This window comes from Sander vitreus, chromosome 18 (assembly GCF_031162955.1).
Source record: "Sander vitreus isolate 19-12246 chromosome 18, sanVit1, whole genome shotgun sequence".
Classification (NCBI taxonomy): domain Eukaryota; kingdom Metazoa; phylum Chordata; class Actinopteri; order Perciformes; family Percidae; genus Sander; species Sander vitreus.
This window is the reverse complement of record NC_135872.1, coordinates 11,531,899-11,559,422: the sequence shown is the minus strand read 5'-3', so window position 1 is coordinate 11,559,422 and position 27,524 is coordinate 11,531,899. Positions and strand designations below refer to the sequence as shown.

At 41.2% G+C, this 27,524-nt stretch overlaps 2 protein-coding genes across 3 annotated transcripts in view; one reads left to right on the top strand and one right to left on the bottom strand.

The window, feature by feature from the left end:
• Positions 1-318: 318 nt before the first annotated feature.
• mrpl19 (mitochondrial ribosomal protein L19) lies at positions 319-3,906 on the bottom strand. Its single transcript, XM_078275211.1, has 6 exons — positions 3,788-3,906; positions 3,468-3,585; positions 3,246-3,364; positions 2,478-2,612; positions 989-1,170; positions 319-866 (listed from the first exon to the last, which is right to left on the bottom strand). Exons 1-6 carry the CDS (start codon positions 3,864-3,866, stop codon positions 645-647), a joined length of 855 nt encoding a protein of 284 aa, XP_078131337.1. The 5' UTR covers positions 3,867-3,906; the 3' UTR covers positions 319-644.
• A 595-nt stretch (positions 3,907-4,501) lies between these two features.
• The window catches only part of eva1aa (eva-1 homolog A, regulator of programmed cell death a), a 74,959-nt gene continuing 51,936 nt past the window's right edge, over positions 4,502-27,524 (top strand). The window contains exons 1-2 of one of the 2 annotated variants that reach the window (XM_078275017.1): positions 4,502-4,876; positions 25,319-25,542. In XM_078275017.1, the coding sequence (XP_078131143.1) occupies positions 4,768-4,876; positions 25,319-25,542 (333 nt within the window). In that variant the 5' untranslated portion in view covers positions 4,502-4,767. The remainder of the gene's footprint in view (positions 4,877-25,318; positions 25,543-27,524) is intronic. The other variant, XM_078275018.1, reaches the window with a different exon arrangement.

The window sequence follows — 27,524 nt, the reverse complement described above, 5'->3', positions numbered from 1 at the left end:
TACTAATTTTAACCGAGAAGCCCCTCAAATCTGGAAAATGTGAATGAATAATTGTTTTTCTTTCAGGTTTTAAACCTGCTTTTTGGAACAAGCTTCTCATTATTTGTTTAGCTAAAATAATACACTGTTTATTTAGCATGGCAGCATACCGCTCAAAACACTGTCGGACACAACAAAGGCTTGGTTAGGCAACTGTTGATGGATGTAACATATATAGAAGAATAGCACCACCTAGTGTCAAGACTCCATTACTCCAATAACAGGCATGCAACAAGCTAGACAGCAGTCAAAACAGAAACACAAATGTTTCAAACAAAATGTAATTCAAAACTATTGTCAGGATCAATAGCTTTTATTATAGAAACCATATAATGGATGTTATAACTAAGGCCAGTAACATTGAAAACTTACTGTACAGCAGATTGACAAGACAAAAAGAAGAAGGCATGACTCCTCAGACTACAGAACACCAGTTTCCTCCGTATACACACTGGTGTGACTGGAATAAACCACCTGAACTAACTTAATCCAGCTGAGCAGAGTGTTCCACATCCATGCAAATCGCATATTCCAGTCTTTTCCCATTCCCCAAAAGTCTGTTGATGGTAAAACTGAAGAGCATATGCATTTTAGGAGGATCTTCCTCACTTGCTCATCTCCTGCTGGACCTCACTGAGGATCTGCCCCTCCAGTTTGGACGTGTCATACTCCTTCAGCATGTCGTACTCCTGCCAAGGCTGTGCCCACTTCTGGGCGTGTTCCATCTGCTCTGGGGTCAGGGACAGGTCAAAGCGGATGCCCTGGATGTTGAACTTGGGTCGTTCCCAGCGTTTGGACCATGGCTTGGGGCGCATCCTTACTTTGATCTGGTAAATAGACAATGCCAATATGCTGTAATCTTTTTTAGATCAAACAACCCATTGAACGATCATTTTATCATCATTTATTTTTTTATAAAAATAGCTTTAACAATATGAAGCTCCCTCACCTTGTTGACAGGCACCTCTCCAGTGGGGGAGAAGGGCACAGGCTTCATGTCCGGGTCCACAGTGCTGTACTCAGGCATAGCGTCTCTCAGATACATCAGGGTGTCATCCAGCCTCTTCTCCAGCTTCAGCACGTCAATTTTCTGGATACGAGGGCTGTACAGCTCGTAGCAGATCTCCACGCCTGAAGAAACACATAAATTTAAACCAGTGTTTTACCTGAAGGACACTTGAGGCCTGTACTACGAAGCAAGATTTGGCGTTAACGAGGTAACTTCAGGTTCATAATTCAAATGCTCGGGAGCAGGTTATGTTGGAGATCAGAGATCAACCGGTGTAAAAGCACCGCCTACTGACCAATCAATACTCTATTGATAACGGCGTCACCGTTCTTAGAAGATCAGGTGGAGCTTGGTGCGCGGAGAGAGAAGTGCGCTCATAAAAGTTAAAACATTTAGAGACCGACAACCCCGTTAACATTCCCTAATGGGTATTTTTATGAAAGATATAGATTTTCAGCGGAGGGAATTACGTATCGGCTATTTGTCGGCTTCTTGAGCCGTGTGTTGCCAATGCGCACATCGTTTTGAATTATGTTTTCATGTTTTTTTATTTGTTCTCACGATGGCTTCCCACTGCCAGGGCTGTAACTGAAATAATAAGCTAAAGCAACGACAGTTTATGGAAAGTGCACACGTGTAATTATGGTCAGATCTTGTGCCTGACTGATGAGGAAGTCATATTGATAAGCGTTGTGATTTACGTATAACAGCGTCGACAATTTTTTTGCCAGCCTTCCTTCCTGTTTTAGGAAGCAGCGACTGCATTGCGTTTTGCCTGTAAAACCGTGTCTGTGTTCTTCATATTTATGTAGAATTATAGTTTGCTCTTCTTATGTAAAATATGCGGCTCTGGTAGATGTTTGCGATTGGTCGTGCTGTGCAAACACCGCCTCTTTTATGGGAACGCGTGCGCATGTTGATCTTGCTTCGTAATACAGGCCTTTGGTTCACTACTTGTAAATGTAAAAGAAACTCTGGATGAGGAAAGCAAATCAGAAAGCTTTTACTCTCCCTCAACCAAGTTATCAGTGGCCAACACTAAAGTAGAATTGTGTTCTCCTCTGCCGGCCCTCTCTGCATCTAAATGAGTTATGTGTGCATTTCTAAAATTCTGAAACATGTTTTTAAGCATGGAACAGTTACACTATGAACTTTGTAAAGGGAACCCTTTTTACCATTTTTTTTCACATGCCTGTGCTGCCCTACTAAGAGAACAAACATGAATAGAGGGAGGGTCTCAAGTTGACGGGCATACTGTGTGACTACAGAGGAAAACCTAACATGCATAGACAAATATGGAGGGAAAGGGACAGGCAGACTTACTTTAACATTTACAATTATATATGAGAACCTTTTGGTTGACTAAAACTAAATATTCCTTCATGCCACAGACCATTTCAGTAGGCCTTTTTGTTAGACCAGTGCTCACCTTGGTTATCAATGATATTCCTCAGGACAAATGTGGCTCCCAGACCCTTTCCACCCCTCTGGATACAGATGCCAACAAAGCGGTTAGTTTTCCCGCTGGCATTAGAGTCGGCCATGGTTACTCCCAGGATGCTTCCTTAACACAAATCAAAATAATGTACACCTTTTAAATTAATTCCAATACATTACAAGCATAGTACTTTTTTTTAAACAATTTATATTTTGCAAAAACAAAGATAGCATTGTGCTAAAGTAAAAAAGAACAACACAATTATTGAAAATTATAGGAGATTGCCTATGAGGTTTTGAGGAGGGATTTAAACGAGGACACTGCTTTGCATGTCTGAGATCCTGAGGCAGGAAGTTCCATAACTGAGAGGCCCAGACAGCAAAGGTCCAGTCACCAAGTCAAGGTGAAATTTGGGAACTGCTTAAAAGGCCCTGCAGAGGATCTCAGGCTGCAGCTTGGATCATATGGGGTTAACAAGTAACATATGACACAAACCTTGAAGGTAAAAATCTTAAAATCTATTCTTGAATTGACAGGCGAGCAGGGAATAGTAGCCACGATTAGCGTAATCTAGCCGCGGGACAGCTGGATAAACTAGGTACAGTGTCAGACATATTGGATTTAGTTGCAGTAATTTAACCTGGTGAGTGTCAATGACTTTCTCCACGTTTGAGGATAAGATGAATTAAATTGTTTTGATACTCTTGCAACCGTCACCGAACAGTGGGAATGTACCTGTTAATTAAACTGGTTTCTTACCAACGTAGAATTCGGGAATGTTGAGCACTTTCCTCCTGCGAATCATGTCTTTCCTCTCAATGGAGAATTTTAAAGGATCTGTTCTCTGTCTGGGAGGGATGAACTCTGGGCTCAGAAACCTGAGAGGGAGACCAAGCACTTTAAAAACCATACGTTTACACAGTATGCAGCGTTAGTGTGTGTATCTGGGACTGTCAGAGGGAGGTCAAAGAAACATCATACTTGCGCAGAGATGCCACACTCTGTGTTTTATCTATGATAACAGGTTTAGATGGAGGGGTGAATTTTGGTGGCTCCTCGCTGTTAGGAGCAAGACGACACATGGATGTGGATATGGACCCTGAAAATTACAAGAAAATTAGACAACAATCGAGTAATTGTTTTAGAATAGATGGTCGCTATTAGGTTGAAAAATCGCTAGCTAACAGTCTACCATTAGCAACTTGAGCTCATAGTTCGTGGATGTACATTAACGTTACAGGTACTAACGTTACACATCTTCAAAGCCTTACGGCGAAAAGAGAGCGTGTTCAGCTACTTACGTTCATTTTCGAGCCGGAGGTTTCGTAATAACCTCAGTGAAAATATAAATTTGTCGATCCCTTTCGCACAGGCTGCCATGTCTGACCTTCTGTTGTCACATGGGAACTTGTACGGAAGCTGTGTCGGGCAAATGTCATTGAAACGCGAAATGTTCGAATCTGCAATAAAGTATATTGTCCACAAGATGTCGCAACTGTCTCGTCGGTTATACATAATCTCATTTGGTCCTATCAAGTGCGCAACTGTGCTCTTAATTTAGGAACTAGAAAAAAAATAAGAATATCACCTAAATACTGAAAAAAATGCATAAAAACTAAGCAATATACCAATAGCTTACCTACCTTATTTTCTTAACGGTAGGCCCATTTATAACGATTGCATTTATTTATAATGTAGGTTAGCCATACATGCTACATCAACACAGGGAGAGTCGAATTTATGTTTTTTTGCTGCGTTTATAGATTATTCTAACAAGTTTACGGTTGACTGTTTTTAACCACACAAAACAAATGAATTGAGTAGCAATATCAGTATAAATAAACTCCAATACAAGCAAAGTCCTACATCCATAATTTTACTTAGAAGCACAAAAGTAATAATGACAGCGTGTACATAAATTGCCAAAAGTAAAAGTAGCCTACTCATTGGTGGACAAAATGGCCTCTGTCAGAGTGTAATATTATTGGATTGTGGCATGTGTCTGGTAGGGAACTCTGGGTCTTTGAGACCATGCAGGGGAGCGGCGGTCCTCCAGGTGGGCTGCCTCCACAACACGCAGTTAGAAATGCACTGAGCGAGCAGGGCACTGCTCCAGCCCAGAGGAACCTCAGTCTCACAGCAGCAGTTTGGTGGGAGGATGAGGGAGGACTAGAGACATGGGACCGCACATCTCCCGCACGCGACGCAGAACCTGAAACCCAATGCAGCTGCTGGACTTTCTAATGCTACAGAGAAACTCAAAAACTTTGAGGCTTCAAGGATGTTCTTCTCAGATGGGACTCTCTCATCCGTCACTTATGCGCTCTTGTTGGGAATAACGTGTCTTAGCGTCCTCTGCGATCTCACCAAGGGCTCTTCAGACTTTTCAGGTTGGGAATTCTTATGTTGTGTTCGTGTTTTGTAGATAAATGTTGTGTAAAAACTGTTTTCCAAGCTCTAAAAAGCAACGATACAACAGCATGCTCAGATGACCAGCAGCACTTGTTTTACTCTGCGTGTGTTTTCAAGCCTCATCCTATTTGGCACTTGAGAATTAAACTATTTGGACCCTATAGGAGATGAAATATCAGTCGGATAAGGTGCGCATGCTTTAACCGTTGAGCACGACTTTCAAAACAACTATGAGCAGTGATTTGAGTGTTGTGTCGCAGGAACTTCTCCTCTCAGGACGACCCCGTGCCTCTGGCGTGCTGCAGCATGCACACTCAAATGTTTCATTCACGAACCAAGTAGAACACAACTTAAACATGCGGAAAAGACCCGTGTTGTGCTTATCTTTTGGCCAATTCTGACCCATATAAGGCACTTCAAACAACAGGTTATCCTTTACTACAGCCACCTGGCTATAGGGATTAAGGGTTGGTTATCAGTACAGCATAGTTGAGTTAAATGGGATCATGTGGTTAATGTGTTACTAGATGGGAACTATTGTCTAGGAGTGCTGTCCCACTGCAGATTTACAGCTCAGAGAAGAAAACAAACTACAGAGCATTTTTTTTATGCGTCATATAGAATCAGTTTGAAAGGTAAAGCCAATGCAAGTCATGTCAGTGCCCTTGGGACCTGCCAATTACCTCAGGTTTATGTGCAATCCGGTGTGACAGAATCTGTAGGCTTTTATGTCTGCTATGAAAAGGCAGCATATTACTAAACTAATGAGTTATTTTGTGTTGCATTAAAGGCTATTGAGCTTTGCTGGGCCCAAGGCAAGCCTGCAGGTTTTGTTTACAGTGCCATAAAACAGGAAGGGAGCTTTGAATCGGTGTTAATTGGCCTCTAATGGGTCTAATGGTTGGAAATGAGCAGGCTAATAGCACTTTGGGGGAAATGTGCTAAAGAGCAGATGTATGTAACGTGCCCGCTCTGTGTATGATTGTGTGTGTGCATGTGTCCCATGTTGCAGGCTAATGAGCTGCTAAAGATCATGGTGTAGTGAAGGCCGTTAACAAGGTTACATTTCTGTAATTGCCATGCATGTGTCAGTGGTTGTTGGTTTTGTCATAAATAAAACGATTGATCAAATGGCTGTTAATTAAGCAAGAAGGGGAAACTGTTAGACCTGCTGATTCAAGGTTTCCGCTGCTTGGAGCAGGTTTACCAATACCCCGGCTTAGACATGATTATGCAAATACCATGTCATAGACAGGAGTTAATTTGTTGAAATGTCAGCTCTGTTCTGAAAAGTTCTGGACTTTTCAGTGGCTCATTGATAACTTTGCTCTGTAGGGGGATGAGAAGGAAACACTGCTGTCATTTTGTGATCTCCCTTTGCTTTACATGGACCTGAGATTAGTTTTGAAGGGACGCCAGTGTTGAGTCCTCAGATGCTTCTTTGCCCATAAGGGACTCTGTGCAACATGCCTTTACAGAAATGCTAACTAAGCATCCCCAGTGAATGAAATGAGAAGGTGGGGGGGGACTCAGAATACCTCGGGGACAAAGAAATACCTCAGTCCTCAAATTCTTGATCAGCTGGAGTCTCCCTGGATACTGAGATGAGTGCTTTGATTGACAGATGCTGCCAGCGTGACAGAAGTGGTAGATCTAACATCTGTCACTCAGACCTCAGTCAGATGGTCGGATCAGTGATGGTGGACAATCTGGTCACATTAGGGAACCTGAGGAGCCAACTGTTGTTTTCCAAAGGAACGTTTATGGTAGTACAAGATTATTTCATTCAATCACATGCTTTTTTTAGTTCATGCTTCTCTGTGTTTATGCATCGTTTGTTGACAACTGGAGTAGTGGCAGTTTCATATTTCATCATGGAAACAAACTACTGTATGTTGGTGGGTGATTTCATTCTGTCTCTCCCCCTGTTATCATCTTCTATTATACAGCAACGGCTAATTAGAGGTGTGGAGCGAGCCATGCAACACGCAAGAGCCCCCAGGCTAATTTAGCAAGCTAGCTGGGTTAATGCTCTATGTTTTACAAATTATCAATACTTTGTTGGGACAATACAACCTTATCGTCTCCTGTCCTGTATGTATTTTTCTCAGGCTTATTCATGTAACAAGCTTGTTATGTAACTGTTCTTTATCAGACAGCTAGCAGCAAACCATTACCAGAAATGAATGTCATGCTTCTTTTTTGCCTTTTTGTGCTAACACAGACCTCACTGCAACACAAATACACGGCAGAATCTTACATGCTTCAAAGGTCCCATATTGTAAAAAGTGAGATTTCCATGTCTTTTTAATTATAAAACAGGTCGAGGTGCTATATAAATACTTAAAGTATCAAAACGCTCAATCCACAGAGAAATATACACAGCCCATATTTAGAAACTGTGCCTTTTAAACGAGCCGTCAGGACTTCCGTACCGTTGTAACTATACTGCATATAGGTAGAATGTGCCACTACAGTGCAGTTACAGTCATTCTCCGGCTGCAATGAGGGTGCAGAGATGCCAAGAGCTCAGATGCGGAAGATTGTAAACGCTGACCATTCAGAGCAGACTGGACTTTGGAGGTTGGTTAAAGAGAAAAGGTGTTAAAATGTTTGTTTTGGTTGGCAATTAAAGTAATTTGAAGACTTTTGAAGATGGGTACTATTTTCACTATTTCCTGACATTTTACAGATAATAAAATGATAATCTGCAGATTTATCGATAATGAAAATAATTGGTAGTCGCTAGGGGTGCATGATATATTGACTCAATATCGTTATCGCAATATCATGTTGCGCAATATTATATTGAAAGGGTTTGCAATGTTTGCAATATTTTGTTTATATTGTGGAGCGCTGCATCCCGTCTGTTGGCTGTGTGGCTTAGTTGTGTTTGATTTAGAGCCCGCTAAATCAATGATATAATGATCATCATTTCATTGGCCAGTTACCGTGCCACTTGCACATGTTAGTACATATCAGCGCAGGGTCCACTATGTGACAAACCCTATGTAGCGTACTACGTGTGTGCATATGTCGACAGAGTGACAGTTGCATACGTCGACAGAAAAGTTGTCTCTTTAGTTATTTATTTTATACTGTTCAACCAGTAAAACATGTCCTGTCCTTATTTATTTATTCATGTTGTACCAGTCCAATATGGCTGTCAGTTGAAATAAACCTTGTGTTGTTATTTGTTATGAATCTATTTTGATGCGTTTTCCCATAACTTTTGTAATTTTACATATGTTTACAAATATCAAAATTAATATCTATATCGCAATATTCATAATCAATATCACATTTTGTCAATATTGTGCAACCCTAGTAGTCGCAGTCTTACACCTAATTTACATCTATAACTGCAAATTATAGATGTTGTTCTCAGTGCCTTTAGGCAGGTGTGTCTAGTACTTGAGATAGTGCTACTGTAAGTACTGGCTGTTATTTCTGCTTGTCTGTGTCCTACAGATGATCATTTTTGTAAACACAGCTTACAGTTGTGAAGGTAAGGGGAAGCGATGAATGTTTGACTGTTTGGGGAAAAAGGCTGAAACAATAACGGGAATCTAGCATTTGCTACAACTGGGCCTTTCCTCTGCGAGTTACTTACAAAGCACGGACGTATTGTATGTTCCTTTTAACCGTAGAACATTTTAGAATCGGTTGTTAACTTTCCTTCTCTTTCTCTGTCATAAAACCCTGTAGGCAAAACCCTATTTAACCCCAGTCAATGGGACGTGAGGCTGTTGAGGGGCCAAGGGGTCAGCTGAGGTCAACCCATAGTAACTGTGAGTGTGTGGTTAGGAGGAGTTATCATCCATCTTGCTCTTTGTTCCCCCCTGTCAAACCGCATCACACATGTTGACCACTGTCAGGAAAGGTAGAAAGTCAACACAACACTTTTTTTTTTGGTCATGAATATAAATTTAGTTCAGAGAATGAAGTTGCTTAGACAACTTAAAGTGGGGCTGTTAAGTTGTGTTGGTTCAATTTGTTTTGATGTTTTGCCTCTAGAGCTCCTTACTTCCTTCAGTTTTGATAAAAAGATTTGAACGATTGAAACACGCTTTAATTTATACCGTAATAGAGCATAATTAAAACAGCCAGGAGTGAAGTAAAGTAATTTGTTCCCAGCTATGGATAATTATTATAAATGAAATCATGAGCAACATAATTATCACTTCCACCTTTTCTTTATTCTACAGTAAAAAGCATTACAATCTAAAGAAAAGGCATCATTTGTCCTTTAGATGTGGTTGGTCTTTGGTCAGAGCCTCTACAGCCACATCTGTGTTCCCATGTTTACTAATGGCCAAGAAACACAATCCTTCTTAGCTCTAAAGATATAGATGCTGTAGTTTTCTGGATTTATAAAGCTAGGAAAAAGTATTGATCAAACAGCAGCTGCAGCATACAGCTAAAACAATAAGTCAATTAATTAATTGGTCTTCAACAGAAAAAGTATTACTCGTTTCAGTCATTGATCATCAACCAGCGTTTCGGCTTCTCAAATGTGAGGATTTGCTACATTTCCTTATTTTATTATTTTTAATTTTTTAGACTGCTGGTTGGTCAAAACAAGAAATATGAAGATGTCACTTTTGGATCTAGGAAATTGTCATAACAATATTTTTATAGACCGAACGATTAATCAATTAATGGAAAAACAAAATCGTTATATTAAGTATAGCCCTACAATGTATCAGTGAAATAAATGTACTGCCCGCTTCCTCTTGTGATGTAAAAAAGACTTGGGAGCTCGATCCTTCCTACGTGACAGATCAGCTGATTGCTCTGTTGCTTGAAAGTGCAGCCAACACACACAGACACACAAATCCACCTATGCTATCACCCTATATGTCTTAGTCCTGGATTAGGCTACCCCTTACTGCCCACACAAACACACCCCTCCACCTATTACTGAGCACTACTCAAGCCCCTCAACTCTTAATCTGTTCTGATTTCTGAGTGGCCCTGGATAAGGGTAGCACACTGAACCCCATGCTCTCCTCTCTTAGCCCCTTCCCTTCCCCCCACTCACACACTTACCAGCCTTCTTTCCCCACCACCACTGATCACTGTTTCTGTGTGCGCCAGGTGAGCTCTGTCTAAACAAATCCTGCCTCCCGCTTGTTTTGTCTACTGCGCTGGAGGCAGGCGGCTCGGCGGACAACGAGGGCCTGGCATAAGGCTGCTTTTCTCTACAGCTGAATAGAGCGAGGGTGCTGCTGCAATTCAAAGAGTAGTCTCTGTTAACGAGGGTCCCAAGGGAGTGAGGTGTCAAGAAATTTTGATTCATTGCGTGATGCTATCAAAACACAGAGTTCTTGGGTGTCAACGAGGGAGGGAATTCTTTTATATTATCGTGTATTGTTTTGCTACATACTGAATATATATCAAATGTTTGAAGCACCACACAAGTGATGTCAGGTTTATACTATAAACCTGTATTGATTTAATTTGTTAAATCCAGCAAAAATTCTTTGTAGACAGGAGACAAGTTGCAGAAGGATTTGGTCGGTGGTTTGATAACGGTTTATCAAATCTGAGACTAGTTTAGAATCCGCTTATCAAATGTAAATCCTTTCAAATCCCTTATTAAATCCATGTAGGTGTTGCTTTCAGTGACAACATGTATAGATAACTTAACACTTAAGGTCTAAAACTCAGAGATTGACATTACAGTTGTTCTTTACCAACAAAAAAAAGATTGAATAAGAAATGTATTAGTGTGAGATAAATCGATTCGATCTTAAAGCGAACCAGCTATCAGAAACCAACAGACAGAAGGTTATTTAAACCGAGAGGTAATTGAGACTTATCGAGACAGGTCTGCATCTAGAATGCTAAAAATGTATCTCTGAGAATTGAAACACCATATCCAGCCATTTATCTGTGTGTTGTGGGACATGTAGCATTAATACCTGAGAAATGCTGGTTTTATATATAACTAACAAGACTTCTTTTGCAACCACAGTCTAATAAGTAAAAGAAACTATGTAATCCTAGAAAACTTCTGTATGCTCCTGTGTGCATTTATGGCACAGTGGTTGCCATACAGTGGGTGTGTGTGTGTTTTTTTTGTAATTTAAAGCGGAAGTCTGGCACCACATGATGGCGATGACAGACATGGCCTACTGTGTGTAAGTTCCACCCCCTGGATACAATAAGTACATAAACAAACACGCACATAAAGCAACAATGTGGTGTTGGTGATGAGAGATGGGTGTTTACAACAGGGAACAACTCTTCCCCCTTTGCTCCCCTTTCAGCATGATGGAATTAAATGTTCCCACCTCACACTGCAATAAACAAGGATGCTTTAAAGTCATCACTGATCAAAAAGTCTATTATACATCTTGAGCTTTTTTTTTTTTTTAACTGAATCAGGTTACCTGCTTTTTTACTGCAACAACAATGCGCTGAAGGAAATTCCAGAATAAAAGGAACAAATCTTAGAATACAAAAGTGTTGACAAGATTAATGTGAAAATGTCTTCATAGTAGACGTAGTAGCCTTAAAGGCAGCTGAGTCAAGTCCTGGCATATAAACCAATGTGCACCAATCAAAATATGTTTTTGTCTCGTTGCCAAGATATGTGTGGGAAGAGAGCACATCCTGACTGAGGTAATGCTTATTAAATGATTTGGCTGCTGTTGGGGCAATATTACACTAAATTAAGTCCCGGTATGTCAGTGATGTCCTGGTACCACAAAAAGAACAGAAACACACTTGTCTGGAGCTTTCATTAGGATGATGTGTGCAAAGGTAATGTTACTTTTTACAGTTTCACAATTAATGTTTTTTTTTTTCAATATAACACTTTAAGATTTATAAGGTTGAGGTATACCCTCTTCCTGGTCCCCTTCCTCGGTCAAACACTTAGAAAACAAACTCCAAACTGTCAAAATGGTGTATCAGGTGGACAGAAATGTGAAAAAAGTTCAAGTTTATTGCAGAAAATTATTTTTTCTGTGTAAAATAAGTGTCAAAAGTCTCAACTTGCTACCCGTTTCGTTTGGTTCGTTTGGGCTGCTGTGAAAGCTGTTGTGAACCAAACACCGTATCCAAGACCACCTGAAAATGTTGGTCTCAGAGAAAGTGAAAAGGAATTAAAACAGAGGTGTGTTGTGCTTGTATCATACTCTATGTAGTGAGTGACAGTGCCCACACAGTAATTTATCCCCCGATAATATTACAGTACAAGGCGCCTCTTTTTCATCCTTTTTGTCCCCATGTGGGTTCATGTAGTGCTGATGAAGCAGGATGCTCTTAGTTCATTGTTGTCAAAAAAAAAAAAAAAAGAACAAGTCAAAGACCGGTCCAGAACAAAAAGACAGCAATTTTTCTCCCATAGTCTGAATCAAATAAACCAAACTTCAGTTGTGAGGCAGCGTACTGTCTCAGCAATATACAACACTGTAATGCGGTGTTATTAGGGTGTTGACTGAGGGCTTACATTGGCTGTAAGAAATCACTATAATCTGAGTGAGAGTAGGTGTCACTTTTTTCAAACGGTGTCTGTGTCATACAGTACCTGATTCTGGGGTAAAACTCCCAAATTAAACCCAGACTGCATTGAAAATCACCTACGTAGGCTGTGTAGGAGTCTAACTTCTAGCTGTATAAGGCTGGATGTCTTAATCAAAGCTTATAATCAGCAGAAACCAGTCAGCCCTAAATATGATAATCATTATTTAGCATAGATTTCTGTCAATCCCTAAAACCACCCAAATGTATAGTAATAACTGTTATTGGGGAGAGAAGAGGAGGTTTAATTCCTAAAACATTTAACTGCAAAGATGTATATGAAGACATTGCAGGTGTGTGTTTGCACTTGCCCTCTCTTGCATGGGGGAGGTGTAAAAGAAGCCCCAAAGAAAACAGTGAAACGTGTGAAGGAGATTCCTGAGTGACACCCCGGCGTTGTTGCACGCAGCTGCAGTTTAGCGAGCTATCACATCTTTGCTATCTCTGTTTAGGCATCAATTGTGTAGTTAATTAAAAATGCAGGCTCATTTGTCATATTTTGAACAGAGACTGTATTTTCCAGAGAGTGTTCACTTCATGAGCAAAAGAATCAGATAAGCAATCATACCTGCTGCTGCAAGCACAAAGGGCTGCACCAACCAGTTAAAGGATGAAACTGAGCTGTAGATAAACAGAAACAAGTGTTGAGAAAGAGACTGGTGGGTGTGTGCACTGGCAATTATCTCCTCATGTCCACCCCACTAATGTGCTGGCTGTTGAATTATGCTCTCAACGACACACTCACGAAACTAGCACACACACCTTTTCTGTTCCTGCATCTCAGAGAATGTCAACCATGCTTTGATGCCCCTCCTCCTCCCCTCTCATCTTTTTTTCTGCCTTTCTCCTGTTTTCTGAGAGCTGATTTATGTTTGGTTTAGTAGTCAACATGTCCGCCTTGATCCGTCTTCTTTTTTATCCTTTTTATTCTCCATCCTTCAATCCTCTCTTCCCGTATCACCCCATGCTTTCTTCAGTATAGAGAAAAAGAGCATTTTGAACACCATTAGTCTTTATGGTTTGATTAAACCCCTAGAGGAAGAGAGAGAGAGAGGGACAGAGGGAGGTAGAGAGGTGGGGCACAGAAGGGCCAGTCTGAACAAGGAGGCATTGTGTAGCCCCCCAACTGTGTCGTACTGACAGTCTGCATTACAGCACGCTACAGCAGCCCGCTTCCCAAAGCACTGCTAATCTGTTGCTCACTGGCCCCTCTGGCTAGCTCAGGTAAGGGGGGAGGAAACCAGAGAGAGATTTTTCTCTTGTTTTTTCCATGATTCAGCCAAAGTGATTTCTACCAGGCAAACTTAGATGGAATTTGTTCTATTTGCAGCATGGCGTCATCGTAAAACTTAAAAAGTCTGAGTCTTGTTAGAGCTGGACGATAAGAATGTATATAACAGAATGAATTATTAGATTTATCTTGACAAATGTTATTATATGGCTCACTTCTAACATCTCTGTATAGTATAACTATTTCATGACCCTGGGCTGTTGGCTGATTGGTTGGTAGAACTTCTGGTGAGATGTCTTTGGTGTGGCAACTATCGTCCACTTATAAAGGTTTACTGTGAACTGTGCAACTTATTCTCATGAACGTATGATATCGTACGAAAATGTATGCACACCAAAATGTACGATATCCTACAAAATTAGTTGACCGCCGGCTGGTCACGTGATGCCAGCTGGTCACGTGATGCCAGCTGGTCACGTGATGCCAGCTGGCTACAAGCTCCATGACGCTGAGCGGCAGTTGCTAGTTGTTTAACAGTACAGATCCACTTTGGCGAAACGACTGAAGCGTGGTGTCGCAACGTCATACATCCATGGTTGATGCTCCACTCCCCTGACTGGCAGCTGATTGGATGAACGCATGACGTGGGTCTGGCTTCTTGAGAATTTCAACCAAGTGTCATGGCGGTTCATTGACGATCTCGTATTTTACGAAAATAGTTCACAGAAACGTGTTTCTGAAAACATTTTAAGCGAGAAATAGGCCATACAGTTGCTGAATCTGTCTTCATTTCAGATTGACAAAGGTTAGTTTGAAAGATTTTCATCTACTTCTACTGGATAGTCACGTCGCGTTCAACGGATTCATTTGCATAAAGATCGGCATTTGGACGGGCAGCATTTTTTCAAATGCAGCGCCGCCTTCCCAGAATGCTTTGCGTGCACGTTGAAGTCGCTTGACGTCACCCATAGAAATAGAGTGGAGCGCGGCGCGAGCTGGCGCTCGTTTCAGCGGAAATTACGGTGAAATTTATAAATATGAGCATTTTGCCGCGAAGAAAGTTAAGATCGGGCACCAAAACAACTAGTTAAGATTAGGAAAAAGATCGTGGTTTGGATTAAAACACTCCCAAGGAACACGCATTTCCTGGGTGAAACGCTTTTGTTTTCCACAGGAAGCAAACTCGGGTCCTTGTCTTGAAAGTCCTGTGTGTTAAGGCATAGGCCTAGGTTTTATCCAAGGAGACCCCAGTTACTTTAGTAGTAGTAGTAGCTATACAATAACAAACTCTCCAGGAAGCTCCAAATGAATAGAGCAAGGTACTGTAAGTGTTCACATTTAGTCTGGTCATTCCGGCAGATCTGTCCAGGTTTGTTGTAAAGGGAAGGGGATCTCCCGGCTAAGTCCCATTGGACATGCTGCCGACGGCCTTTCACTCCCTCAGCTCCTCAGGAGTTGTTCTATTGCTTGTTTTCACAGAATTGCCCCCCGATAAGCTTGTTAATTCCCCAAAAAGCTCAGCCTCTTAGTGCCCACCCACTTCTACCTTTAAAAAAAAAGAAGAAGGAAATACCTCTCTTTTCTTCACAGTGCATGCTTGAACCTTGATAGAGGTATGCTGTCGTGTTGTTATTGCATTAGGAATTATTGCAGATTTTTTTTTTTTATGAAGGGGGTTTGTGGGCTTTTGACAAAAAGGGTGGAAAGTGATGGAGCTGTCCAGGGTTGTGGAAGTAAAAGTCCTGTTCATTTTCTGCTTACATACTGTTAGATGACCTGTGGTTATGGAGCGCTAAGGCTACACAAAAGGCAAAAGCTATTGTTTTAAAATATCTGGTTCTTTGATAACATGTATACATATAAAGATAGAAGAGTCCATTTTGGATGAATTCTGCAACTATGGTGCAATGTTTTGTTACCAATTGCAACAATGAAGCCTTGTAAATTTTCTACCGTTGTGATTGCACCTTAGTTGCTAAATTTTTTGTAATTTATCATAGATTTGTTCATTTATAAGTTTATTAAGAGGGTATATGTTCTCTAGCAGAATCAGATTCTTTGAGAGCTCCGTCAGAGAGCATAACCTTTTCCTCTAACTCTAACTGTATAACTTGCTATATGTGGTCAGTTCCTTGATGTGTCTCTGACTGAACTGCACAATAGCAGAGAAAACGAGTGAAAGGAGATCATTCCTTTTTGACCTTTCTGTCACAAGCTCACTTCTCTAAGCCTTAGGCTACTACTGCCCCACCCAGCAATCACTTAAATCCAATCTGCTGTGGTGAGGACGACTGAAGAAAGATACATCTGTCGTTCACTTTGGGACAATAAAGCTCACACACTAATGCATCTGTCTGGTGTCTGCTGGACTGCGGCCTGTGATGGGGCAGTCTGGCTGCCACCCAACTCTCTCAGGTCATAAAAGTGACCATTACAATGACGGATTTCTCTTCATCTCTCGGTGTCTTTCTTTCTGTCACACATTTGCTCTGTGTGTCTCTGTGGGCGTCCGGACATTCGTCCAAAAATCAGGGAGGGTGTTCTCGGAACCTCTGTGCCCCTCACTCTTTAACCCCTCACCCCCACATCCCATCCCATTAATGATAAGAAACGCAAATGCTCAGAGACTCAGAGTAAAAGCGTCCTTTTGCCTAGTGCCCTTTGACCCCCAGGGGTTGTAAGGAGAGGCACGTGCTAACAGAGGTCATGGGAGGGCTTGGGTGGGACCAGTGTTTGGTTTTTGGGGACTCCCTAGGGTAGTCTTAGCGGCCACTTTCCAACCGTGACACCAACTCTGAGCCCGGCAGATGTTTTATACCCAGTCCCCCCCCCCCCTCCCCTAGGATGAGTTTAGACAACAGACCCACAGGTGGACGGTTTCCCATTGTCTGTCGGAGTCAGCTGACGCCCATATCCTGAAATATCAACCGTGGCCTTGTTGCAAATATGGCCCTATTAGCCTAAGCTTCTGTTGTGGTTTCATTTAAGCCGAAATGTTCAGTGTGTATCTGTTTCCTCGGCTATGTGTGGTTGTGAACAAGAGGAGCATGCTGTGTTCATGTTCTCCTTCAGAGCATGAATTCCTCATCCCGCCTGATACGTGTCTGACTTAGCATGTGACATCCCTCCAGTTCGCTCTATTGAATTCCAATCTTTTGTCTTTTTTTGCCTGGAAGATAAAACCCCACCTTGTTGCTCAAATCAACTAAAGCGAACATCAAGCTATCATTTTATCTAATATAACTTTCACATACAATACCAGTTTTTTTTGTTTGATGTGCACGCTAGAATTTGCTACCATCAAGCATATCAATTATGAGTAATATGGATCATATAATAATTATGTTTTAATTGTACAGTTATGCAACATTTATTGTTGAAACTTGTTAATTCTTTCACATCAATGTTTAGCAGGATCAGTTTCGTGCAGCCCAGTGTCCTTTGGAATTATTGCCATATTGGATGATGTTGCACCTCACGATTTACGTCCAATGCCAACGCTAAGTGCTAACGCTGAAAGAAGTGTACCCAATATGTAATGAGGGGGAAAGTAAGGGTGTGATGTGTGTGTGTGTGTGTAGCACTGCAACTCTCATGCAGGAGACGCTTGCGTCCCAACCTGCAATCAAAGTTTGCATCTTTTTTTTGCACCATGATCTTTCCCTGACCCTAATAAAGTGTTTTTGTTACCTTAACCTAGTGTTTCAGTTGCCTAACTAATCATATGTCACAATCTTTCCCAAACCATAACCATCCCGTAGTTGCAATGTGTAGATACCGCAAAAAGCAAGCATTAAAAAAAACCATTTAATGTTATTCCAGGGTTTTGCAGAATTATTCAATATTTATGTTCTTTTCTGGTGATACACATATCGACACATTGGAGCCAACCTGGGTTTATTCTGTGTCATCTGTCTCAAAGGGGTGTACATTGTTACCTCTAATTCATGTGCAACTCCAATATACAGATGGGTGACAATTTACTGCAAAAGAAAAACCTGAGTAAATGAGTGGATGCGCATAACAAGGGGGGTATCCCAACACCTTATTAACTTTATCTATTAGATATATTGATATAATACATCTTCCAGCATGACACCCTTGTTGCCTCCCCTACCTGGTCTTTTTTCTTTTCTGTAATTTTCTTTCCTGTTGGTATATTGAAAATATATGTCATCCTTTTAAGATCCATTGGCCATATAACACACACAGCCCATTATTTGCCTGCTGCTGTTGGATTCATACATCATGGTGTAAGCAAATAAATAAGCCGTGTTCAGGAAAGCTGGGGGCAGGGGTGGGTGTGGAAGTTTGTTGATTATGTCCAGCAGCTTGTAGTTTGGGTGCCTCTGCAAGCCTCTGTGGGTTTATGTGTATATGCTTATGTGAGGGTGTGTTTGTGTGTGTAGGTGTTAGAAAGATAAGCCATCTCAGGGAGGAGGAAAGGACCGGGCAAGCAGAGTGTGTTTGTGTCTCCAATTTTAATGACTTCAGCTGCTCGGGCTCCGGTCTCTGTCTGTTGGGGGAGGAATGGGGATATGTTAGCAACTCTGCTATTTAAATTTGGGGGGGGGGGGCGTTGCCTAATGATATTGATACACACCATGAGGCAAGCCCATGTGGTGATTAAAAAAAAATATATATTTGGATGTTCGCACACACTCAATTTTCACGCCTCTGGATCCCAAACCACAGAATTTTAGTGAACCAAATCTAAACGTGAATTAGTTTTGTTTTTTTCGTGGCTGCCCCTGCTGATGATAGACTGAAAAAGGGGAGAATGAATGCAGGATCTTAATGCTGCATGCACCCGGGTGGCCCATGTGTAAGCACATGGTTTGCCAGTGGCACATGTTGCATAAAAAGTCAATGTTACCTCTATTGGCTGAAAGAAAAAGAGGGATTTCCTGAGCAAGTCAATCATGGTATAAGTATGAGCTGAGCCCTCATATTTTCTCATTCTTCTGTTATCAATACATATTAACATATTATCTGACAATGCATATCACATGACCATTCGCATACACTGGGCATGCGAGTGCCGATCTAAACAGGAAGCAGACTGTCTGTTACTCTCTGCGGTTGAAAATCATGGATGTATAAGTTGAAAATACAGAAAATACTTTGGAGAAAGAACAGCAATGGCGAAAATTAGGGGATTTTGTTTGGAGGTGGAAAGGTACTTACTGAAAGGTATGTTAGCATACCTAACCAATAAGACTGACTGACGTGCATCGTCGGTTCCAAAGGTCTCCGTTTCTGCCCGTCAAACTTATAAGGGGTCAGCAGTGTTTCCAAATGTTCCGTTTTAGGGGCTCGGAAACGCCGGAGTGGTGTGGATGCGAGGCCTAAATGTAGCGATGTACTCTTCCTCTTTCATGTTGTTTTTCCTTCATTTTGCCGCTACACTCTTCCCAATTTCATTAGCTGTTGTTTGATCAGTTAAGTGAAGTCTGATAGCAAAGTGTGAAACACATGCTGGGTTTATATCCTGGGGAGAAGGGGAGGACACTCTGGTTTTGAAGTTGTGTTCATTGTGAAGTTAAAGAGCAAAACCAATGCTGGGGTTAAATCCAGGGGACCAACCTCATGTGAGTAAGCCCCCTCAGCTGACACCCCCACCCACTCAGTAACTGTGTGTACAGGGTGTGTATGTTAACATGTTCTGTAAGTATTCTAGGAATCCTTCACCTCACTTACTTCAACAGCCATCACGTGCCACCCATTAATCCTGTCAATACAACCCGCTTCTCTCACACACTCTTCCACTTATACTGCAGATCACGCTACCATTGAGTAAAAAAATAACCAGTCAACTACTATATAAACATGATAGTTTGCTAAAACGTTGCTTTTCACAGTATCTTTCAGCTTATTGGTGTGGTTGTACGGCCCATATCTGCTAAAACTTAATTGATTTGGTTCACTCCTACCGCTCTTATCAACCTCATTTTCGATTGGCAGTAACCCAACGAGTTGCTAACTATCATCGCATTTTGATTCAAGTGTTGCACTTACGTAAAATCACCTTTGTGCCCAAGTAGGACCCCATCCCACGTAGTAAGAAGCTGCTTACACTGGACTTCACTTTTTCTTTTTGTGTAGGTTGTAAATGTTATTGTATAATACATGTTTACTTTTTTATCCAAACAATATGATTGTATTTATAATGTTTATTATTTGCTAGTGTCTGGGCCCCTTGCTTTAAATAGCATACCAGGGTTTCCCTTTTCACATATCTGCATTATGCTTATAATTGTACTTGTCTTTTAACTTTTGTGAATAAATTGAACCTTAACCTTAACTGTAGTTTTGCTGATGTGTGCTAAGCTAACAGAATGATAGATCCTCAAATCTTCAGATCACAACAATCCATCAAATATTTGCTCTGAACAAAAATGGCAAGCTGCTGCATGTTTGTTCAAATTCATGCACAAAATCTTTTAGATGGTTTCACTTGATGCTTACTGTAGCACTTAAAACATTTTTTTGAATGAGCTACCTATTATTTACAGTACTTGAGTCATTTAAAAAGTAATTCAATTTAACTGCTACGGTTTTAGCAAAAATATCTCTGTGCTCTTTTTCTGCCCCATAGCACGATTAGCAGAAAAGTAGGCTAATCCAAAACGTGACTATAGCAGCAAGACTAATGTATTGTAAGCAGAGGAATGTAATGCATTTTAGGAATGCATTTTTTTTAGATCCAAATCTGAATGGCTTAGCAGTGAGGACTGGCATCTTTACAGCAGCAGTTGCTCGTAGCTTTCCTTTATCATCATGTCCATTGTGTAGCGGTGTGTCACTTGTATGTATGTACAGTATGTATGTATGTGTTATTTGTTTCTGTATTTATTGTTTGTGTATTTTATATTATTGTTTTTATGAATGCACCTTCAACCAAGACAAATTCCTAGTAAGTGCTACTTGCCTGGAAATAAATCTCTTTCTGATTCTGATTTGTGTCCATGTGAACTTTTGCCACTTTTCTTCTGATGTTTGAGGTCTCATTTAATGTTGGCACACATCATCAACCTGTCTCATTCAGCTATCATGTATACGGCTAAAGTTAAGGTCTGAAGGGGTGAATGCAGAGTTTTGACCACATATGATTTAGAACCAGTGGTTGCTTTATCTAAAGCCCATGCCGCGCCCCGCTCCAGGCCGTTGTGGTCTGTGGAGAAAAAGTAATTACTGCAGGGCCTAAAGCCACCAGCTCTGGCCGTAGGACCTCTGCTGCCACATCCTGTAAGCAGTTCTAAAAGAGCTCAGGACCAGTACACTGTCTTTCTCCTTCTCTTGTCCAATAAAAACCACCGCCCTCTCAACGTAAATCACCACTTGGTGTTTTAGCAGGTGTCTTTTCAGATTCAGCACGTCTTTATCTACCACTTTCCTTCTCCCGTCACTCATGTTCTTCTCTACTTTTCAACGTCTTCGTCATCTCCCCCAGCCTCTTCTAGTGTTCGAGTGTTGCCAGAGCGCGGCCAGCGTCTTTGAGGGAAACCTCCGCTCTTCAGTAATCACCACTTAAAGGGAATTCCTTCTCCAGCAGCAGGCCTGCAGCTCTGCATCTTTGAACATTTGATGGTTTGATGGCTATAATTTGCCTAAAATAACACCCATAAAGTCATGAAGCTGTAAATGCCTAAATACCTAATGTATGAAGATGAAACACGATACAGCCTTTGATTTAGTAGCTTTCAAGAACGTCGTGGTTACTTACTTTCTGTGGAATGTGTTTTGAGGTGTTGTTACAGATATATCTTTATTATACATACGCAATCTATTTAAAGCGCTTGAAGTTGCAACTCTTATTCATGCAGGCTGTTGATTGATCTCTAAAATACAATGTAAACAGGCACTTTTGAGCCATAAAGCTAAGCTATAATCGTCTAATAATAGTCTAGTAATATTGCGGAATATTATACTTTCTTGGCCAATGCAAGAGGCTTTTATGAACTTCACAAGTAACATAAAAGTGAGTAATAAGCAGCATTAAGCCTGTGCTATTATAACACGTCAGTAATACTTCATGCTGCTGTTCATTGTTCATTTTCCAGGCTCGGCCAATAGCAGGAGGCGGCATCTTTCAAAAGCAGGGGAAAGCCCTGAGCATGAGTAACAGACAGTGTCTCCACCTGAACTGCCTCTGGAGTCAGAAAGCCCTCCCTCCTGCCCTCAGTGTGTTTGAGCATGAGGAGAGTTAGTTAGAGTTTCATCCCAGTCTGACCTGAAAGGAGAGACAGGAAATATTGCAGTAGGAGCTCCAGCTGGGGAAAACAGCACTGTATATAGAAGTAATATATATAATATATGTGACCTGCACCAGGTTGTGACTAATCACTGATTCCGAGGGAGGAAAGCCTACTCCAACAGGCCTCTTTCTGTGTTGTGTTGACACAACACAGCAGCTGTCACTAATCTCCATCATACCTGACCCCCCTCCATCGCTGGGTCACATTTTAGGGTCTTCAAATGACCACAAATAAGGAGGTAACAATCACAAGGCCCTCTAATTTCTAGCTTTACAATTGGCTGAAAGACTGCAGCTGAAACGTGGACACGCTTGCCTACTGACAGGTTAAGTCGCATCACATGACAGGATCCCATCTGTATCGGGCAATAGATACAAAAGGCAGGTGCCGTTGTCTATGTTTATAAAAAAAAAAAATCCCTATGCTGCTTGTGCAGAGATTAAATGGACCTTGCACGCCTTTCAATCCAAGGAACAGGGAGGAGGAGAGATGCCTGGGTGTTCCTCCAGCATTGTTCAGCCTTCTGCCTCTGAGGGACACCTGTCATTGGCTGGGCAGTTTACACAGGTGCCTTAACCCCGCCTGATTTGTTGGCCTTGAAAGGAGGCTTCAGTCAACAGGTACCGTGAAGGGAACAATGGTGACGATCCTGGAGAAGAGAGGGATACAGAGAGAGTGGGAGGAGAGTGGGATGGTGGAAAAAAGAGAAATGGATTCTGTAGAAAGCACCTGAGGGTTTGTGTGAGATGATCTGTTTTCCTTTAGCCGGCCCAGTCCCACTGTGTAGGGTGGAGGAAGGCGTATCTGTGCGTTCTTGGTGTTCAACGATCTTTCTTTCTTTCTCTCTCTCTCTCTCTCCCCAAGAAACTCCTCCTCCAAGTGGCCTGTGCGAATTCAATCACCCATCTTCAACCATCTCTGTTTCACCCTCTTCATAACCTCGGCTGTTTCCATGGTTACAGCTCTGTACCCGTGGCTCGGTTAGCTGGAAGGCTGCGCAAACTCGTGGTCTCTCATGGCACAGGCGCTTTGCCAAGAGCCAGCCTTAATAATGTGATACTGTTACACCAGCACACCACACACCCTGACTTTGAAAGCCAAGCGGCAAGGCTTGTTCCTACCACGTTGTTTGTGTTGACGTTTTGTGTGTGTGTGTGTGTGTGTGTGTGTGTGTGTGTGTGTGTGTGTGTGTGTGGTCTTGCTGCCAGGGGAATGCCAAGTTCCCTCGCACCCTGCGTGGAATGTGGCATGCAAAGCAGACCTGTGTGTTGAGGGGCAGATCACTGTGGGAGGGGAAGAAACTATTTAATCCCAAGCAATTGAGAGAAAGAATCAAAATTTCAATAGTGACGCCATAAGAGTGCAATTTCTAAAACGGACAGCCTTAAAATCAAAATGTTCCCATTTTTATGGTAAATTGGGTCATACTCACATTAAGTCGTACAAACAGAAAATGTTTCATTATTCAAATCTAAACATCAACATGCTCATATGTCACTTATTCCACTTATTCCAGGGTTTAAATTATTTAGAGTTTATGCCATATGATGACTTGGTTTGAATTTGAGCTGTAATGTAAAGATAGCTGCTGTTTCTAGTTCACATCCTTAAAATTTGGTATGCGGCATGCAAATAATTTCTAAATAAAATCAAAAATAGGATTGTATGTGCACCTGTTCTCTGTTTTCACAACCCAGCCACAGGTGGAAACCTGTTACTGTGAGCAATGGTGGTTTAATAACCATCTCTATTTAAAGAGGCTGACCTTTCAAAGCCTGAGAATGTCTCTTGTTTCCTTTACTTCTTTTAACTGTGGCCATGGTGATAAGGGGACAATGTGTGTGTTTTGTGTTTATCCATGTGTGTACGTGCATGTGTGCTAACGTGTGTGTTAGAGAACGCTGTTATTTCCTCGTCCCTATCAAACACTGACCAAATACAGGTAATTGAATCACAGTGTGTCCACTTAGTGTGTGTGTGTGTGTGTGTGTGTGTGTGTGTTGACTTCCTTGTAAATGTGTTTACAGAGCACTTAGCAGGAAGCTTGAGCTCGCTTTGGAAGTTGTTTTCAGTTGTTGAAAGAGTAAAAATAGTTGCATTTTTTTAAAATAAATAAGTTAATGAAATTGTCTCTGTATGATTTCAATTTAAACATGATAACCAAGGTGAATTTGGAAACAGAGAAATTTGACTGCAAAGAATCTGAGACTTAAAGCAAAGTGTTTGTTCCTCCTTAAATGGTCCAGATAAGTCCAGAAAGACATTATATGACAGTGGCTGGGGGATCAGCTCGCTCCTTTATCTGTGTTTTTCCTTCTCACAGGCTGGAATGTTAATGGTGGCTTTGTGATGGGTTCAGTTCTCCTGTGTGACTGACAAGCTGACTGGCAGCTCTCAAAGCCTCTTAATGGGAAAAGAGTTAGCTGAAAAACTTCAGTGTTTTAAAACAATTAGAGCTTTTATTTGGTATAAAGCCCCTCCAAGGCTTAATGAAAGTTCACGCGGTGCTTGTTCCATTAAATGGTTTATGTAATGTTTCTTGTTACAGGCTTGATACCATCTGGTTGTGTGGTGCAAGTAAACATGGTTACTGGCAAGCAAAATACATGCTAATTGTGCCTGAAGAGTGGCACATAACAGATATAAAAAAAACAGAGGTGTCTCTCAATGTAGGTGTACCTGAACATGGAACAATTTATCACACTGCCAGAACCACGTTGAATTGTTTTTTGGTTTATAAGCTATGAATTACATTTTGCAGAGCTTGTAGTGCTTCAAAATGCTCTCAGAACTCTGTTGCATGTTGAAAAAGTCCAGTAAGTACTGTAGGTATTCATGTATGCACCGTATCCTATTACTGTAGGTAAAAGTGTAATAATGTCAGGCTTTAAAATCATCCTTGTCAGTTATTTTTTAATATCGAACAGATAAGAGTATGTTTTACAGCCATGACTGGAGGGCTGACGCTAACAGCTAAATAAGCAAATGTTTTAGCCTCTCTGTGTTATTGTGGTATTCTAGGCCTGGGGGGCGTCTTTTAGATTTAAGCTGTGATCTGTCAGGGCTTGCTGATATGCAGCACTACAAAATGTCCGTGGAAACACTCCATTATTGAACAAAAAAGATCCCAGGACACTGTAGCCTTCCGCAAACCCTCTCTGCATATGATGGTAAAATGAAATGAGAGATTAGTTAGCTTTAATCTGCTTAGTAAGCATTTTCCTCCTCATTGGTTCCAGTGCAGTGATATTTAATTATACAGCCTAAGGATACACATACTGTATATTGCAAGTTATGCTATATGGCTACAATATCAAGACATCTTTAATGTTATGTGCATGAAGTGATGGTCGGAGTGTCTGAGGTAACAGCTGCTTTGGCATTTTGCCGTCTCATAGGCTACCTGTCCAAAGTGTTGAGGAACTATACTGAGCAGGCCTGTGACGGAGACTTCCTGTCTGCTCGCTGCCCACCCCGCACCACCATCACCGTCCAATCAGCTTTCTACGGGAGGAGAGACACCTCTGACCCTCAACAGTGCCCTCAGACCTACCAGGCACTCCTAAGTTCTTATAACGCTCAGGAGGATGACCGATACTGTTCTGTGTCCACCGCACTACAGGTAAATAACTTAGTTCACACATTCCTGGTGGTGTTTTGTATCCCAAAAATTATAATTTTGTCATTGTTTTGGTTACTTTTCTTCAATTTGCAAATAACTAGTAGCCTAAATTAAGTCTATACAGGTCTCTACATTCGTCCCTAGTGTTGCCCATGTGTCATAAACCTGGATCTTATCGCTTTTTTGGCTTTCCTCCATCAGTTAGTCAACTCTTCACACATATACACACCCTAACTTGTGGGCTGCGGATCCTCCTGGGAGAAAGTGTCCTCTAAAATGGTCAAATTGGCCAAGGGTTCTATTGGAGGAGCACTGATTATGTAATGCTTTGTGAGGACGTTTCCCGGCAAATTACACCCTCTAAAGAGGAAGCATGCTTGTTCCCATGACACAAAACGATTTCATGGGGTCTTTGCCCTAGCATTACTCCTAATTTGGGATGCGACTGAACTAGAAACTCCGCTTTGCAGCATCAATACAAACACACACAAACACATCCTGCTTTCATGCGGTTGTTTGGTTTATTCTTAGTCCCCCTGCCTTCTAGCCTCGAACACCCTCCGTTTCCATAATAGACAGGACAGCCATGAATGCACAGACACAGAGAGTGCATTGTGCTAAAGTGAGAGAATGACTGACTGCTGCGCCACCCACATTAGTACAACCCTGAAGAATCCCTTTGTACCACCTGTTCAAGACCTCTGGTTTGTTGGTAATACATGAATGTCTCCATACAAAAGGCTTATTTCAAGGGTATCCCGATCTAATGATTATTTTGCACTATCTGTTAATCTAATGATTATTTTTTAATTGTTTAATCTATGAGATGTCCATAAATAATAGTTATACAAGTTCCTTGAGCACATATGGTATTTGAAGAATGGTTTTTTTCTTGTGTGTGTGCAAAAACCAAAGGTATTTGATTAACAACGATTTAAAAGAGGTACAAAACAGCAAATCTTTACATTTGAGAAGCTGTAACTTGACAATATTTGGCATTTTTTGCTTGATAGATGACTTCAATGATTAATTAATTAAAACGCTGGTTGCAGATTGATTTTCTGTCAAACAGGTAATTAGTTAATTGACTAATTGTTTCACTAATCCAAGTAATCCTCCCATTTAAAATCTGGTATTAGCATCTGAAAATCTGGTAGCAGCATTCAGCATAGTGGTATTTTTAATACATTCTCAGTGTGGTTGGTGAAGTTTGTCTCTTTTCCATCATACTACAAGCATTTTGGTTATTTAATGACGTGATATAATGACATGTGATACAGAGATCCATGTATTCCTATTAAGACAATTACAAAGTCAGCCTATTATCACCTTAAGAATATATCAAGGGTTAAAGGACTTATGTCTCAGCAGGATTGGGAAAAACTCGTCCATGCTTTTGCCTATAGTAGACTTGACTACTGTAACGGTGTCTTTACAGGTCTCCCTAAAAAATCAATCAGTCAGTTGCAGCTGATTCAGAACGCTGCTGCTCGAGTCCTCACTAAGACCAGTTCTGAAGTCTTTACACTGGCTTCCTGTCCCTCAAAGAATTGATTCCAAAAATACTTCTGCTGGTTTATAAATCACTAAACGGTTTAGGGCCAAAATACATTTCTGATCTGCTGCTACACTATGTACCACCCAGACCTCTCAGGTCATCTGGGACAGGTCTGCTTTCTGTCCCCAGAGTCTCCCAGAAAACTGCAGGTCTGCCGCAACTCTGAGTTTCTTATACTGCACTGTAACTTTTATTCTCGTATTTTATCTGTTTTTAATTTTTTTTATTGTTTTTAACTGCTCTTTAATGTTTTATGTAAAGCACTTTGAATTGCCCTGTTGCTGAAATGTGCTGTACAAATAAAGCTGCTTTACCTTGCCTAATACATTTTAACTTAAACTATTATGCTGGCTTTATTGTATTTTTTTTTTATTGTCATAAACTCCTATCCGAAAAGGACCTGCATATGTATATGCTGTGTATT